The sequence below is a fragment of the Ipomoea triloba genome, chromosome 6 (genome assembly GCF_003576645.1).
Source record: "Ipomoea triloba cultivar NCNSP0323 chromosome 6, ASM357664v1".
Taxonomy (NCBI): domain Eukaryota; kingdom Viridiplantae; phylum Streptophyta; class Magnoliopsida; order Solanales; family Convolvulaceae; genus Ipomoea; species Ipomoea triloba.
In genome coordinates, this window is record NC_044921.1 from 26,116,287 (window position 1) to 26,132,746 (window position 16,460).

General features: G+C 29.7%; 2 protein-coding genes across 5 annotated transcripts; both read right to left on the reverse strand.

Annotated features, from left to right (window-relative positions):
- Window positions 1–360: 360 nt before the first annotated feature.
- Window positions 361–3,811, reverse strand: LOC116023093 (DExH-box ATP-dependent RNA helicase DExH12-like). 3 transcript variants are annotated; one of them, XM_031264062.1, is made up of 3 exons: window positions 3,171–3,188; window positions 2,988–3,084; window positions 361–2,889 (listed from the first exon to the last, which is right to left on the reverse strand). In XM_031264062.1, exon 3 carries the CDS (start codon window positions 2,807–2,809, stop codon window positions 623–625), a length of 2,187 nt encoding a protein of 728 aa, XP_031119922.1. In that variant the 5' UTR covers window positions 2,810–2,889; window positions 2,988–3,084; window positions 3,171–3,188; the 3' UTR covers window positions 361–622. The 3 variants fall into 3 exon arrangements, with proteins under 3 accessions (XP_031119922.1, XP_031119920.1, XP_031119921.1); XM_031264060.1 differs by adding an exon at window positions 3,723–3,811 and having other exon boundaries at window positions 361–3,360; XM_031264061.1 differs by having other exon boundaries at window positions 361–3,084; window positions 3,171–3,313.
- A 10,292-nt stretch (window positions 3,812–14,103) lies between these two features.
- Window positions 14,104–16,082, reverse strand: LOC116023096. 2 transcript variants are annotated; one of them, XM_031264065.1, is made up of 4 exons: window positions 15,934–16,082; window positions 14,778–15,133; window positions 14,634–14,687; window positions 14,104–14,456 (listed from the first exon to the last, which is right to left on the reverse strand). In XM_031264065.1, exons 2-4 carry the CDS (start codon window positions 15,112–15,114, stop codon window positions 14,446–14,448), a joined length of 402 nt encoding a protein of 133 aa, XP_031119925.1. In that variant the 5' UTR covers window positions 15,115–15,133; window positions 15,934–16,082; the 3' UTR covers window positions 14,104–14,445. The 2 variants fall into 2 exon arrangements, with proteins under 2 accessions (XP_031119925.1, XP_031119924.1); XM_031264064.1 differs by having other exon boundaries at window positions 14,104–14,354; window positions 14,503–14,687.
- Window positions 16,083–16,460: the final 378 nt, after the last annotated feature.

The window sequence follows — 16,460 nt, forward strand, 5'->3', positions numbered from 1 at the left end:
AAAGTTCAAAGCATTGAGTTTTACTATTCTAAAATCCAACCTAAACACACTATTATGGAAGGCCTAATAATTTATTACAGTTATTTTGGTAAAAATTGATGAGGTGTGGATAAAATGTGTCTATATAATAGAACCTCAACTCAATTTCATGAGATTTTTGGGACATAAAATTTACCTTACCGCCACAAAATTTGTCTCTACACATCAAACTTGTTGAGTTCATGTACAGACAAATTCTCCCACATATTTTTGTGCACACAGAAGAAATTTCTGGACAAACTATAACTCAACCGTAACTAATTAACATGAGATTTAAACAATAAAGTATAAGCGTGGTATAAGAAAACATCTCACACAGTCTTAGTGCCATAAAGTGTGCCTAACGAAATAAGTATTGACTATATATTTACATGATGCCAACAAATGTGCACATGAATTAACAACTACAACAACATGAAAGAGGAGGCATGTTATAAGGATCCGATGTTGCTGACTGAAAGCAGTAGCCATTAGGCAGCCAACTTACCTATAAATGCCCAAAAGAAACAGTATACATAGAGATATCAATAAATAAATATATATAACCACAATGTTCTAAGTCTTGCTTATTTCTCACACCTAATTACTCTTTAGCATCAACAGTAAAGACATATTCCTTGTCAAAACCCACATAAGAATCACACTTGAAATGGAGTGTATACGTCTTCTTCCCAGCTTTTGCAGGCGCAGCAAAGTTAAGTATGACTGTGGACTTCCTTTGGACACTCATCATCACCCTCTTAATGGCAAGCAGCTTATTGCTTTTGGGATCACCAACCACAACCCACCATCCTTCATATTTTTTCACAGGATACCTAGGTGCCAAAACTGGTGCCACCTCTGTTGTTCTCCCAACCGTTACCTTCAAACTGATGTCTTCCCCGCTAGCCCTCACATTCTCGCTGCCTACCACTTCGTACGACATGTCTATGTTGGGAAAGCAGTGGCTACATCGTGCAATGTCCATCAGCTGAGTGTCCGGCATTTGCAACAGCTCACGCCTCTCGCCATCTTCCATTTCCAACAAATCAGAAACTGTCTCGATACTCTTGCCAGGATTCTCCTGGCACTTCTTGGCTAGCTCTTTAGTGAGATGTGGGAGCTGGAGTAGCATTGAATCACATTCCCACATGGCTTGGGTCACCATTTGGCTCACTTCCATAGCGAGGAGTGCAAGGCTGAGCCAACCGTTAGTAGAAATAACATCAACCATGGCCCCAAGAAGCCTACTAGCATAAAGAATCACCTGTTGTTGGTCAGCAGCCAGATTTTCTTCACCCACCATCTGCCTACAGAAGTGGGCCTGCAGTAGAGCATTAGCTTTCACGCATGGATCTGAGTACTTTGGATTCCCAAAAGAGTAGCGATGCTCATTAACCAGACTTCTTATCAACTCCTCTTCGCCTGGCCGAATAGGAAGCTGTTGGTACTCTGAAGCTGCTGTCAGAATTTCCAGTAAACCCTTGAGCTTTGTTGTGGGTGTCAAAGAACTACTAAATTGGTCTACAGTTGTATAATTAATGTAGTAATTTGATGCTATCACCCCAAGATTATTTGGTGAAAGTAAGTAGTCAGCAAAACAAGTAACACATCTGCTGGCTACCAGATCACTCGATGTTTTCCTCACAATCACTGAAAAGTGGTCCAACCAGCTTCTATCATCAACAACACCCTGCAAATTGTAGTAATTTGGATTCTGAGTGAGCCTTCTGTACATGAAACTCCTGCCTAGGTAACCAACTGCGTCCAGTCTGTTTTGGATAACTTCAGAAACCACCTCAGCATTCAAATGATCATGGAGATAGTGTTGCAACTGGCTTTCAACAGGGAATAATGCTTCAAACAAAAAGTTCCTGCAGTAATCTTTCCCTGTCGCCCCATTTTCCCTGCCATCACAGTGCTGTGTTCCCATAACCATCACCAGGTTTGCTGAAAAGGGTAGTCCACAACACATTGAACTGCTAATGACACATACTTGCGCCAATCCATTTTTGAACACCGTCTTCACTATGTCTTGATCAGTCTTAGCCAAGCCCTCATGCAAGTAACATACCCCATATTTCAATGCTTCTTTCAACTCGTGTTCCTCAATGCTTTCAACAAAAGGCAGCTCCACCCGATTTGCACATTGCGATCTCAAATAAGTTTTCAAACGAAAAACAGCCAGATTTACACGCTTTCTTGAAGGAACATAAACAATAGCAGGTTTCCCACTGCTTACATGCTGTACAATTGCAGTATAAATTGAAGTATAAATGTGGTTTTCCTTATCTAGCAGAGCCTCTGAATTGGCAAAATCAGCATCCTGGATCTGTGTTCCAAGGGGCACAGGCTTGGGACCAATGGGAAAGCTGAAAAGTCCATTAGAGGTAGCCCCAATCCATTCTCCCAAATCCCTGGCATTCACCACAGAAGTTGATAAAGCAACAATGCGGATCTTCTTCTCGAGTTGACTTGCAATATATCTCATCCTGGCAACAATCACTTCCAAGACATGACCACCCTGATCACCAATCCGGTGGAGCTCATCAACAATGAAAAGACTGACTTGCTGCACATGTTTCCACTGTTTCCAGCAACGGGATAAAGCATCCCATTTCTCAGGTGTGCTAATAACAACTTGTCCCTCCTCGAGAAGTTTCAGGTCAGTAGTTGTCTCCCCAGTGAGTTCAACAACTCTGACCCCTAGGCCATCACCAAACTTCTTCTTCCAATCACTATAACGCTCCTTAGCAAGACCCTCTCTTGGAGCTATATACACTACACGCATGACACTGTCCGACAATCCTTTCTGATGATCCCTCAAAATTGAAAATTCTGAGCATATGGTCTTCCCACTACCTGTTGGGGCTGCAACCAATACATTGTCATCAGAATTGTATAAGACATTAAAGACTTTAGTTTGGACTGGGTTGAAATGTTTGAATTCTTGATAAAAGGCTTCATACGCAGGATTTCTCAGGGCATCCACAGGCAGGGGTTGCACGTCTACTAGCACAGTAGGAAGAGGAATGTTTTCTGGCAAAACGAGATGCTGGAAGGAACCTGGAATACCAAAATCAAATCCTAACCACACATCACAAACCACTTGAATGAAGAATTGAGGTTGTAGACACGTATAACGAGAGCACCTCTTTTTGCCATGTCCAGAGGGAATTGGCTGTGATGAAAAAAGAGAATGTATATCCATAGTCATCTCCATAACTCTACCAAAGTTTCTGATATCAAGTAAGGACCAAAGGGACTTTGGTGGTTCTTGAGAACTTGAATTGCCATTGTACTTGAACCTTTTGAAATCCTGTGAATGAGACATCTGAAAACCTGTAATTTTAGGGGCAAAACAAAATTATTTCAGTAATTTACCTAAGCCATGAAATCTCTTCTTCTTGTTGTGTTCAAATAAAACGTTTAGTTTACTGGGCACCTTGAACAATAATTATGACAACAATGATAACCATATAATAATAAATATGCATTGAAAAGAATCCAAAAATTCTATCTTCAATAACACTCTAGATTTTGTGTTCAAGGGAACACTCTAAATCGTCAATAACATTCAAGATTTGGTGTTCAAAGGAATTCTTAGTTATCTATTCGGATATTAAATACAACAGCCAACAAAACACATGAATAAAATTCTGCAAATTAACCTAGAACATCAGTACAGTCGGCGAAGAGCGTACCTGAATGACTCAGAGGGAGGCTTGTGCGGTTCATATAGATGAGAAGAAGTTAGGGATTGTTTTATAGTCCCTATTTTAATATTTAGGCATTAGCTTTTGTTTCCTAATAATAAGAAGTTAGGGATTGTTTTATAGTCCGTATTTTAATATTTAGGCATTAGCTTTTGTTTCCTAATAATAATAATAATATTATTATTATTATTACTAGTATTTTTGCCCGTGCGTTGCACGGAATGGATTTGTTATAATATTTAAAGAATATTTGGATCAATATACAATTATATATATTATAACATCGAATATTATATAGCGCAATTGATGAAATTGATTGGATCGATTATGTTTCTGATGTTTTCCTTTGAATTAGAACAAATAATTGTCCAATTACCCGGGCGTGGATACATTTTTTTTTATTATATATTGAGATAATAAAAATAAAGATGAAATTATAAAAAATTCTAATATTGAACGTATACATTTATTTGATTATAAGATTAGTACAAAAATATTACTCAATTAATTGAATAATATATGACTTGTTTGTCTAAAATTATCTTAAAAAGATCTATAAGTAATATGACTTATATAATTATATTATTACTAAAATAAATATGAGAAAATGAGAAATAAATTAATTGTAATTATTATAAAAATAAATTCAACGACTAATGCTTAACTTAATTGTCATAATAATTTTTAGGCAATTATTATTAGTCAATTACACTAATATATGTGTAATTGTACTTTTATACTTTAAGTATATTCATTCCCCATATTGCATTTAGTTTTATCTTCCTCCACCATATTTGAATGAATTAATTTTAATTATTATAAAAATCTAACAACCCATGTTCAATTAATTTTTTTAAAGTTTAAATAACTTAGAGTTTTCAAAAGGAAAGTATAATTAATTATTAAAGTTTTTAAATAACTTTCAGTCAATTAGTAATATCCTTTTATTTTCCCGATAAATGATTTTACTTTTATTAATAGTGTTGATACGTGAGTATACATATTATCAATTTATAGATATTAGTTAATTTCTATTTTACATTTTCTTAACAAATAAGCTTTATTAATTATTTGACCAATAAAATATTTCATTAATTGACTACAAAAGTTTAGGCGGGAAATGAAATAGGAGGATTTTACTTTTTTATATATAGTATAGAATATAGATTACGATCTTTTCATATTTTAAATCAATTAGTAATATCATTTTTCTCGGAATAATGGTCAAATAAACCACTGAACTACACACAAAACTGCAATTAGGCCATCGAACTCAAAAAGAATGCAATTGGATTCCTGAACTATATAAACTCATGCAATTAAGTATAAATTGACATGTTTTCAAAAAAAAAAAAAAGTCCAAATTGACTTGTTTACCTACAATTGTGATGACATGGTGGTTACTAATTTTAAAATAAACTTTTTAAATAATATTAATTAAAATAATTAAATAATAATAATAATAAAATTAAAAAAAAACAGACGTCTCTGGTAGTTCTTCTGTTTTTTTTTTTTAATTATTAGTGCCGATTGTTATGTGTAAATTAATATTAGGCAACCTTATCTAGGAAAAATAAAAAGAATTACGTAGTAATATTTATCTAATTTTCGTTCCATTTTTAATTGATGATGTAGAATATTATTATTGAAATATTTCCGTTTCATTTTTAATTTCCGTTCCTTTTTTAATTTATCTTTAATATTGTGTATAATATGCCTTTATTATTTATGATGTAGAATGTTTTCCTTTATTAATTAAATTGCAATGATATGACCATTTCCTTTTTCATTTTAGTTAATTATGAATATATTTTTTTACAGTCAATTATTAATATTCATTTTCTTTTATATATTCAATCAATTAGTAACATCAGATTCATTTTTAGTCGATTTTTTTTTTATTTTCAGTTAATTAGTCAATTAGAATAATGGATCCACTGGTATTTTAACCTAATTTATGTTCTATTTTTAATTAATGATGTAGAATATTATTATTGAAATATTTTCATTCTATTTTTAATTTACCTTTACTATTGTTTAAAATTTAAAATATGCCTTTACTATTCTTATGTTTTTATATATAGTATAGATTAATATTATGCTAATTATGACGTCCATGTATTATGAATAAGTATGGTAATTAAGGAGTATTTATTATTATTAAAAAATAATGTATATTTTAATTTCGTTTAATTATGGACGTAATATGTGTATATTTAATTTTCTTTAATTTTATCCGTAATATATATGTGTATATTTAATTTTCTTTAATTATGTCCGTAATATGTGTACCATTAATTTCTTTAATTGATATTATGTCCGTAATATGTGTACCATTAATTTCTTTAATTGATTTTATGTCCGTAATATGTGTACCATTAATTTCTTTAATTGATTAGATAAAATTACGGTGTGTACCATTAATTTCTTTAATTGATTAGATAAAATTACGGCAAGTACCATTAATTTCTTTAATTGATTAGATAAAATTACGGCAAGAATAAAAAACCGTTTAATAAAAGTATAATGTTTGAACTAATTTCTCAATGACCATAATTATTAAGATAATCTGTGAATTGAAATAATTTACATAATTGTATGGACGTAATAATATGTGAATTAGCATAATAATACGTGAATTGAAATAATTATCATAATTTTGTTAATCTCCTCTAATTATGGATGTATTATGTGTATTATCAATTTCGTTAACTGATTTGATAAAATTTATATTACGAACAACAATATTAATTCATTAGTTGCCATAATTTTTAAGATTTTATTCAAAAGTAATCAAATGAAATGCACGGGTAATTGACATTATCTGAAGTAAAAATATATAAAATTATCATAAGAATGAAATCTCTATGTTTAATGACCATAATAAATTTAGATGTTAAATATAGTTGGTAATTACCACGGGTTATTTAGATGGTAAATAGTATATGGTAATTACCTATATAGATTAGCATATTAAACGGATTAACATATGGAACAATGTNGTTTGAACTAATTTCTCAATGACCATAATTATTAAGATGTTATTCCAAAGTAACCATTAGCATAATTTTATATGTGTAATAATCTGTGAATTGAAATAATTTACATAATTGTATGGACGTAATAATATGTGAATTAGCATAATAATACGTGAATTGAAATAATTATCATAATTTTGTTAATCTCCTCTAATTATGGATGTATTATGTGTATTATCAATTTCGTTAACTGATTTGATAAAATTTATATTACGAACAACAATATTAATTCATTAGTTGCCATAATTTTTAAGATTTTATTCAAAAGTAATCAAATGAAATGCACGGGTAATTGACATTATCTGAAGTAAAAATATATAAAATTATCATAAGAATGAAATCTCTATGTTTAATGACCATAATAAATTTAGATGTTAAATATAGTTGGTAATTACCACGGGTTATTTAGATGGTAAATAGTATATGGTAATTACCTATATAGATTAGCATATTAAACGGATTAACATATGGAACAATGTAATAAAAAAGGAAAGAAGCCTTTTAGATAAAATATATTAGGAATAATATCAATTAAATAAAATATCATAGGAATTTCTCAATTCTATATTTATAATTACCTTTATAAACAGATTTAATAGGAAAATTTAGTTACAAACTTATATTAAGAGTTATGGATTATTATATTATTATTATTATTATTATTATTAGGAAAATTATATTAAGAATTTTAGATTATTATTACTACGAAATATTATATTATTATTATTATTATTATTATTATTATTATTATTATATTAACATAATAGATTTTAAATCGAGGCTACAAAATTTAATATTATTATTTCATTTATTCAAGTATAGTAATCACCATTTTTTAACTAATAAGTGTGAATTAGTGTTGTGCAATTAATGATAAAGATTAGTAATAATTGGAATCAACAATCAATGATACAATGACCCATGTTTAGCTTCCAATGCACCATTTTTTATAAAATGAAGAATTGGAATGATAAAACGAACAATTATAATGAATAATTGAGGATTTATTCAAGTATAGTAACCACCATTTTTACCGAATTACATGAGCATCCGTAAATGTAGAAGATCAAGATTGCAAATTCTACAATATATAGATGAGCATCCGTAGATTGCTAGTTATTTTGCACAGTACAACTAAAAATATGGATAGTTAAATAAGGTATTATCATTCAAAATCTTGTAATACAAAGTTACAATACAATGTTTTTGCATTAGAAATTACCAATCAAAGTAATGTGATTAAAATATATAATTATAGAAAACATTTGATTGTTCACTACAATCACTCTGAAAATTGTAATTTTACATACGTGATACGCCCATGGCAAAATTGGCCTAGCTACTTGAAACCTTATCAGCAAAAATTAAAGCATATTGAGCTGTTAAAATCAAACTAAATCACAGTACTACAAAATACTCTATGGAATGCAGACTACACCATAAGGATCTCCAACATGCAGAATGAATCAACTAAAAATTAAATCATACCGCATACCATAAAAATTCTACGCGTGTTAAAGTTCGATCTTCGACTTCGTAGAATTACAGATTATAGAACTCTAACTAATAGTGAGAGCACATATATTGGTACGTTGTGAGAAAAGAGTCATTTCTCATCATTATATAGTGGAGGATAAACATAATATGGAAGATTTTTCAAAAGGAAAGTATAATTAATTTTAATTTTATGTAAATATAGATGATTGACATGTAAAAATTTTACTACAATATTATATAATTTTTTCATTCTAATATAGTTAATTACATGTCAATTATATAGATATATAGATATAGATATAGATTATCATATCACTAATCACCAATCACCAATTAATTAATTAATATCAATATCAATCAATATAAATATTAATATATAACAATATTACCATATCACTAATCACCAATCACCAATTAATTATTCTTTTTTAAAATAATCACCAATTATATTAGTATGTATTAATATATTATATATTAATATATTAATATATTAATATTAAGAATAATACCATATACCCTATTATCAATTATCAATTATATATCACCAATCACCCATCACCCATTAATATTAACAATATTACCATATTATCATTATCATATTACCATAATAATATTATAGGATGGATAATTAATAAAATAATAAAATAATAAATAAATAAAAGAAATGATTTTACCAACATACCCCTAAGTTTTGGGGGGAAAATTTGGGAGGAGGATAATGTTTTTATATATAGTATAGATATAGATTATTATTATTATTATTAATCTACATACACTTAGGGTGCGTTTGGTTCGCACATAGAAATCGGAATTTGAATGAGTATCAAATACTTGGTAATGGTAATGGGTTTTGGTGAAAGTATTTAACATGTTTGGTAATTGGGTGGAATGGGAATGATTATTAATAGTTGAGAAAGAAAGGAGGAAGGGAGATGAAACTCTTATTTAATAAGGGTATGGGTTTTGTCATTAATGGGGTATTTCAAACCCATAGTAGCATTCACAAAACCTATCAACCAAACACAAACAATCACTTTCATACACATTCCTTATGCCTAAACCCCCCAACCAAATACACCCTTACACTTATATACACTTAATGTTAGACCCTTAACTGAAACTAAAAAAATGTTAGTGTAATAGTCTGTTATAGCATATTGTACTTTGTGTTTTTATTATTGTGCAACATCCAATTAAATTCCTAATATATCTTAATTTTTTATAATTTTACCAAAATTTTCCGTTGAATATAACGGAAGTTTAACATTAAATTTTTTAGGCAATTTGTTTCTTTATTGCAGTTTTTAAACAAATTGGCAATATTCTATAATACAATTCTGTATAGATTCCTAACTTAAAATTAGAATATTGAAGTCTTAATAATATTCTATAATACAATTTTGTATAGATTCCTTACTAAACCATTANCCTTTATAAACAGATTTAATAGGAAAATTTAGTTACAAACTTATATTAAGAGTTATGGATTATTATATTATTATTATTATTATTATTATTAGGAAAATTATATTAAGAATTTTAGATTATTATTACTACGAAATATTATATTATTATTATTATTATTATTATTATTATTATTATTATATTAACATAATAGATTTTAAATCGAGGCTACAAAATTTAATATTATTATTTCATTTATTCAAGTATAGTAATCACCATTTTTTAACTAATAAGTGTGAATTAGTGTTGTGCAATTAATGATAAAGATTAGTAATAATTGGAATCAACAATCAATGATACAATGACCCATGTTTAGCTTCCAATGCACCATTTTTTATAAAATGAAGAATTGGAATGATAAAACGAACAATTATAATGAATAATTGAGGATTTATTCAAGTATAGTAACCACCATTTTTACCGAATTACATGAGCATCCGTAAATGTAGAAGATCAAGATTGCAAATTCTACAATATATAGATGAGCATCCGTAGATTGCTAGTTATTTTGCACAGTACAACTAAAAATATGGATAGTTAAATAAGGTATTATCATTCAAAATCTTGTAATACAAAGTTACAATACAATGTTTTTGCATTAGAAATTACCAATCAAAGTAATGTGATTAAAATATATAATTATAGAAAACATTTGATTGTTCACTACAATCACTCTGAAAATTGTAATTTTACATACGTGATACGCCCATGGCAAAATTGGCCTAGCTACTTGAAACCTTATCAGCAAAAATTAAAGCATATTGAGCTGTTAAAATCAAACTAAATCACAGTACTACAAAATACTCTATGGAATGCAGACTACACCATAAGGATCTCCAACATGCAGAATGAATCAACTAAAAATTAAATCATACCGCATACCATAAAAATTCTACGCGTGTTAAAGTTCGATCTTCGACTTCGTAGAATTACAGATTATAGAACTCTAACTAATAGTGAGAGCACATATATTGGTACGTTGTGAGAAAAGAGTCATTTCTCATCATTATATAGTGGAGGATAAACATAATATGGAAGATTTTTCAAAAGGAAAGTATAATTAATTTTAATTTTATGTAAATATAGATGATTGACATGTAAAAATTTTACTACAATATTATATAATTTTTTCATTCTAATATAGTTAATTACATGTCAATTATATAGATATATAGATATAGATATAGATTATCATATCACTAATCACCAATCACCAATTAATTAATTAATATCAATATCAATCAATATAAATATTAATATATAACAATATTACCATATCACTAATCACCAATCACCAATTAATTATTCTTTTTTAAAATAATCACCAATTATATTAGTATGTATTAATATATTATATATTAATATATTAATATATTAATATTAAGAATAATACCATATACCCTATTATCAATTATCAATTATATATCACCAATCACCCATCACCCATTAATATTAACAATATTACCATATTATCATTATCATATTACCATAATAATATTATAGGATGGATAATTAATAAAATAATAAAATAATAAATAAATAAAAGAAATGATTTTACCAACATACCCCTAAGTTTTGGGGGGAAAATTTGGGAGGAGGATAATGTTTTTATATATAGTATAGATATAGATTATTATTATTATTATTAATCTACATACACTTAGGGTGCGTTTGGTTCGCACATAGAAATCGGAATTTGAATGAGTATCAAATACTTGGTAATGGTAATGGGTTTTGGTGAAAGTATTTAACATGTTTGGTAATTGGGTGGAATGGGAATGATTATTAATAGTTGAGAAAGAAAGGAGGAAGGGAGATGAAACTCTTATTTAATAAGGGTATGGGTTTTGTCATTAATGGGGTATTTCAAACCCATAGTAGCATTCACAAAACCTATCAACCAAACACAAACAATCACTTTCATACACATTCCTTATGCCTAAACCCCCCAACCAAATACACCCTTACACTTATATACACTTAATGTTAGACCCTTAACTGAAACTAAAAAAATGTTAGTGTAATAGTCTGTTATAGCATATTGTACTTTGTGTTTTTATTATTGTGCAACATCCAATTAAATTCCTAATATATCTTAATTTTTTATAATTTTACCAAAATTTTCCGTTGAATATAACGGAAGTTTAACATTAAATTTTTTAGGCAATTTGTTTCTTTATTGCAGTTTTTAAACAAATTGGCAATATTCTATAATACAATTCTGTATAGATTCCTAACTTAAAATTAGAATATTGAAGTCTTAATAATATTCTATAATACAATTTTGTATAGATTCCTTACTAAACCATTATTCTACCCAATATAAACCCTTCACTTTCTCACTGATATTCACCCAAAACTAAGTCTAACATATTCTGCAACACAACATCTACTTGACATTCTATATGTATGATTGTCAAAATATTATCATGCTAATTCTATTATTTGTATTTGTACTCATAATTATTAGAGTTCTTTAAAAAAAAAAATCAATGATGGTATACTCACTATAACTTCAATATCGTTATGTAAATATATTTATTGTCTATCTGTTTATCTATATTTGTATCCTTGTATGTAATGTTGTTGTTCTCATTATATTTCTCTATAATCTACACATTTTAGTTACCCCTAACTCCCTAATATATGGTTTTTGAATTTATGTTGTGGTTACATTATATTATTTAATAACATCCTTTATGAACATATTTTCCATGACACAATGATATTAGTAATGACAAATCCCATAAAGTTAATTGATATTGACATACAAACTCTGGACTGGAGTTGTACAGTTCATGTCTTTAAGAAAAATGAACCAAAAGACACTATTGGAATGCCTGAGAAAAAGTATATGTTCATCGTACTTGAGGATGAAACAGTAAGTAAATAGTAAAATTTTTCTCATTTATTATTATTATTATTTTATTTTTATCATTATTAGTATTATTATTATTCTAAAGATGCTCTCATTCACCACCAACATCATTGCAAAGACTCGGGTTCAATCAACAGTGTTTGATAATGACATTGGAATGTATGATATTACTTTACAAACCAACAAATGGTACATCATCTCAAATGTCATTGTCAAACCTGTTCGGACGAACTATAAAGTACTTGATCGCAAATACAATTATACATTGATTTTAAATGGTCAGACCGGTGTCCAAATAAGTGACAATGATGACACGTTATTTGCTCCCATGTAAGTGGTTTATTTGTTTCTACTTATTTTAGTTGCAATTTAGATATTTACAATTTCGTTATGTTTTATTAAAATATATAAGAATCAAGACTATTTCTTTTATTTTTATTAAAATGTTTATTTTCAAAAAAAAAAAAGGACACTAATTTAAAAATATACATTGGGCATTGGTTTAATCGCGCAACGCGCGTGTGACAACTAGTAATAATAATAATAATAATAATAATCCTATATTTATACGGTTGTTATGTCCTAGACCCAAGTCTACCTTGTCAATCCATGTTCATTTTCAAAATTCAGAATTCTATGTTCACAATTTTTGAACTCTATATCCACAATTATAAAATTATATGTTCACAATTTTAGAACTATATATTAACAATTTGTGGAACATGGACCTGGGTCCATAGCATAACTTGCGCCATATATATCTAGTATTGTCAAAGCCGATCGGACCGCTTCATTAGGCTCGCTCCACCGTGGACCTAATTTTTGACCGACTTTTGTAGTCCTAACCCGCCTCACGAACTTCGATCCACTTATTATTGCCTCATTATATCATAGAATTGAGTTGAGTCATATTACGTTCTTTCTTTGGGGTTTGGTGGGTAAATATAAAATTTGAGAGCTGTTCTCTTTAAATAAGTTTCTTTCTTAAAGTTGTTGTAAAAAATGTTTGTTTCGTATTCATTGTAATTATTTTCATAAGTGTTATCCGAGTCATAAATTATGAGATAAACTGAATAGGAAATTTTGGTTTTTTGTCGGTTTATCCTATTATCGGTGAAATAATTTTGACCAAATAAATATTCATCAATACACCAATGCACCACATGAACCACTACACAACTCCCTTTGATTTGATCTCATGGCTGTCTTCTTTTTTTCCACGATAATCGACAATTGACTATTCGAGTGTAACACATTCCCAAACCATGGGGATTGCTCAGAGCCATACACACGAGAATGTAAAAGGGTTGGTTTTCTTCCCACAAACGACTTTGTTCGAAAAACAAGAGCCACCCAATAAAGTGAAAAACCATGACAGACATGCAAGGTACAGGCAAATGATCAAGCAAAGGTAGCCCATATACTACCAATTTAACAACTAAATGTTCCAATTGAACACTTCAAATCTATTTAAACACAAAGAAACCAAAAATTTTGCAGCAAATTCAAACAACACATAATTTGAAACAATGATAGCCTTAACATAAGCATAAGTAAATCCCAATTACCTCAATCCTACAAATACCGTAATTAAGCATACAAATAGGGATACATCATTCAAATGGGTAAGGTGTTTATCAAGGGAAATTCATACAAAAACAATTGGTCAAATTCACCAACACCAATCACTAGCAACCTGTCTCTTGTAACTGTGAATTGCACATGGTCACATAGTTGAATGCCCTGGATGCAAAGTTTCATCATTTGAAGATCAACAACTAACTCCACTGGAAGGAAGTCAAATGCTCCATTGACTTTCAATTTATTTCTTTCATTAGCAGAAACCTACACAATAAATACCATACAATTTAATTTCAAACAAAAGTATTACCTGAATTTCAATTTCATTGGTTTTAAAACCAATGGTTTCCTGCTGAATGGTTATCTTCAGTGCATTCGTTTCTTCAAAAACATCAAGTGTGTCCGGCAGCACATTTGCAGTAAAGCTTACCAAAAGCGTACCTATACGAGGATCATAGGGCCTTTGTACTCCCATTAACAGATCGTCGACAGTTTCTTCAAAATAATTAAAAAATAAATAAAGATTAAAATATAATTAAATTCATAAAAAATTAATAAAAAATACAATAAACTTACAATCTTTACCATTAAAAAAATTTCTAGCTAGTAGAAGATTCCCTTGGAAGATGAATGTTATTTCTCCTCCGAGGGAGAGAGCATGTTGAAATCTGTCCAATGAAACAATAAAACCACCAAAGGAGGAGTTAATTTCATAATGAAAGAGTTGTCTCTCCACTTCTTCTGGGTTGTTTGGTTTGTTTGGAAATTCAATAATCACATGGCTGCCATTAGGAGCTTCCCCTGCCAAAGTCTGTACTCTTAACATTGTTGGGGCTAAATACAGAAGAACTTTAGACACCAATGGTCTAAAAACATCCAAATGTTTAACAAGATAGCTAGGATTTGTTACAGTAAATTCCATATTGAGAGCTAGGATCCCTCTGTGACAAGCATGAAAGACAATAATCAATAACAATCAATAAACAAACACTTTATAATACATTAATACAAAAATCCAATAATATTATCTAATACTATAAATTTATGAAAATTTAACACATGACGATAACACACACAAACACAGTAATAAAGAATATTATATTAATAATATTTAATTAAGAATAACAATAGCACATATAACAATAAAATTTCATTAAGAGTGTGTTTGGAAAGCTGGAAAACTTTGTGTGTTTGGTTCATTTTCCCGAAAATAAATAGAAATGTATATTTATACATTTTTATTATTTTATTTAAAATATAAAAATATATAAACTAATAATATTTATTATATAAAAAAAAAAAAAAAACATTCTCGTCGCTGCTCTGGTTTCCAGATCTGTTCTAGTTTCAGCCGGAAACCAGTCCACCGGACTGAGAGAGGGACTGGAAAGCGTGCTGTGTGTTGTGTTGTGTTTGCGGTGGAAAATCTTCCGCCCAAATTTAACTGGGTTTTCCAGTGGTTACCAAACATCCCAAGCCCGGAAAATGATTTCCAGTTTTCCGGGCTTCCAAACGCACCCTAAAAATAGCAAATTGATCAATTTCAAAACAGTTAACCGGCAGGTGGAACCGCTGAAGCGACCCGGTATCAGGTCGAGAGTAGCTGCCTGGCGCCTGCTGCTTCTGCATGTCAACTATGCACAGCAATCACAAGTATACTACGCATTGGCGCACTGCTAGTCTGCTATGAACGACTGCTCGAATAGGAGATAGCCAAATAGGTAACGAGTGTAAGACATACCTGCCACTGCCGGTCACCGGAGTCCACCACCGCACCGCCGTACCACTCTGGAGTCAAAGATCCGCGAACGCAGTGGTCGCTGTGCCGCGGTCGAAATGATTTATTTTGAGAAACTGTGATTGGGGGTTAGGGTTTGGTAGCCCAAAGCCAGGTGTGGCCATTTTGGTCTTATGATCACTTTACGTCCTCTATCAACAACAAAATAGTTTAAATTTTGTAAAATACAAGCATTTTGGTCTTCTGTTACGAATCTTTTCAAAACAATAAACATAAAAAAAATATAGCCGGTCAATCTATTTTGTAGAAAAAATATCGAAATGTCCTTATATTTAAATGAATTTCAATGATTTTTTTGACGTAGGACAAAAAATGACCATGTCACAATAATACTATGACCAAAAAATAATGTTATAATAAAAAGATAGTAAAACTGGATTGTCACCTATAAATTTATGACCAAAAATAGAATTATCTCTTTAAAAAAATAAAATAAATTTGCTTCCTTTTTCTTACGGTTAACTTAATTA

Coding starts and splice junctions, on each gene's coding strand:
- LOC116023093 (XM_031264060.1), bottom strand. CDS start 3,756: ATGAACCGCACAAGCCTCCCTCTGAGTCATTCAG. Junction 3,361..3,722: donor CCTCCCTCTGAGTCATTCAG/GTACGCTCTTCG, acceptor CTAAAATTACAG/GTTTTCAGATGTCTCATTCA.
- LOC116023096 (XM_031264064.1), bottom strand. CDS start 15,114: ATGGAATTTACTGTAACAAATCCTAGCTATCTTGTTAAACATTTGGAT. Junction 14,688..14,777: donor AGCTAGAAATTTTTTTAATG/GTAAAGATTGTA, acceptor ATTATTTTGAAG/AAACTGTCGACGATCTGTTA. Junction 14,355..14,502: donor CCAATGAAATTGAAATTCAG/GTAATACTTTTG, acceptor CTTTGCATCCAG/GGCATTCAACTATGTGACCA.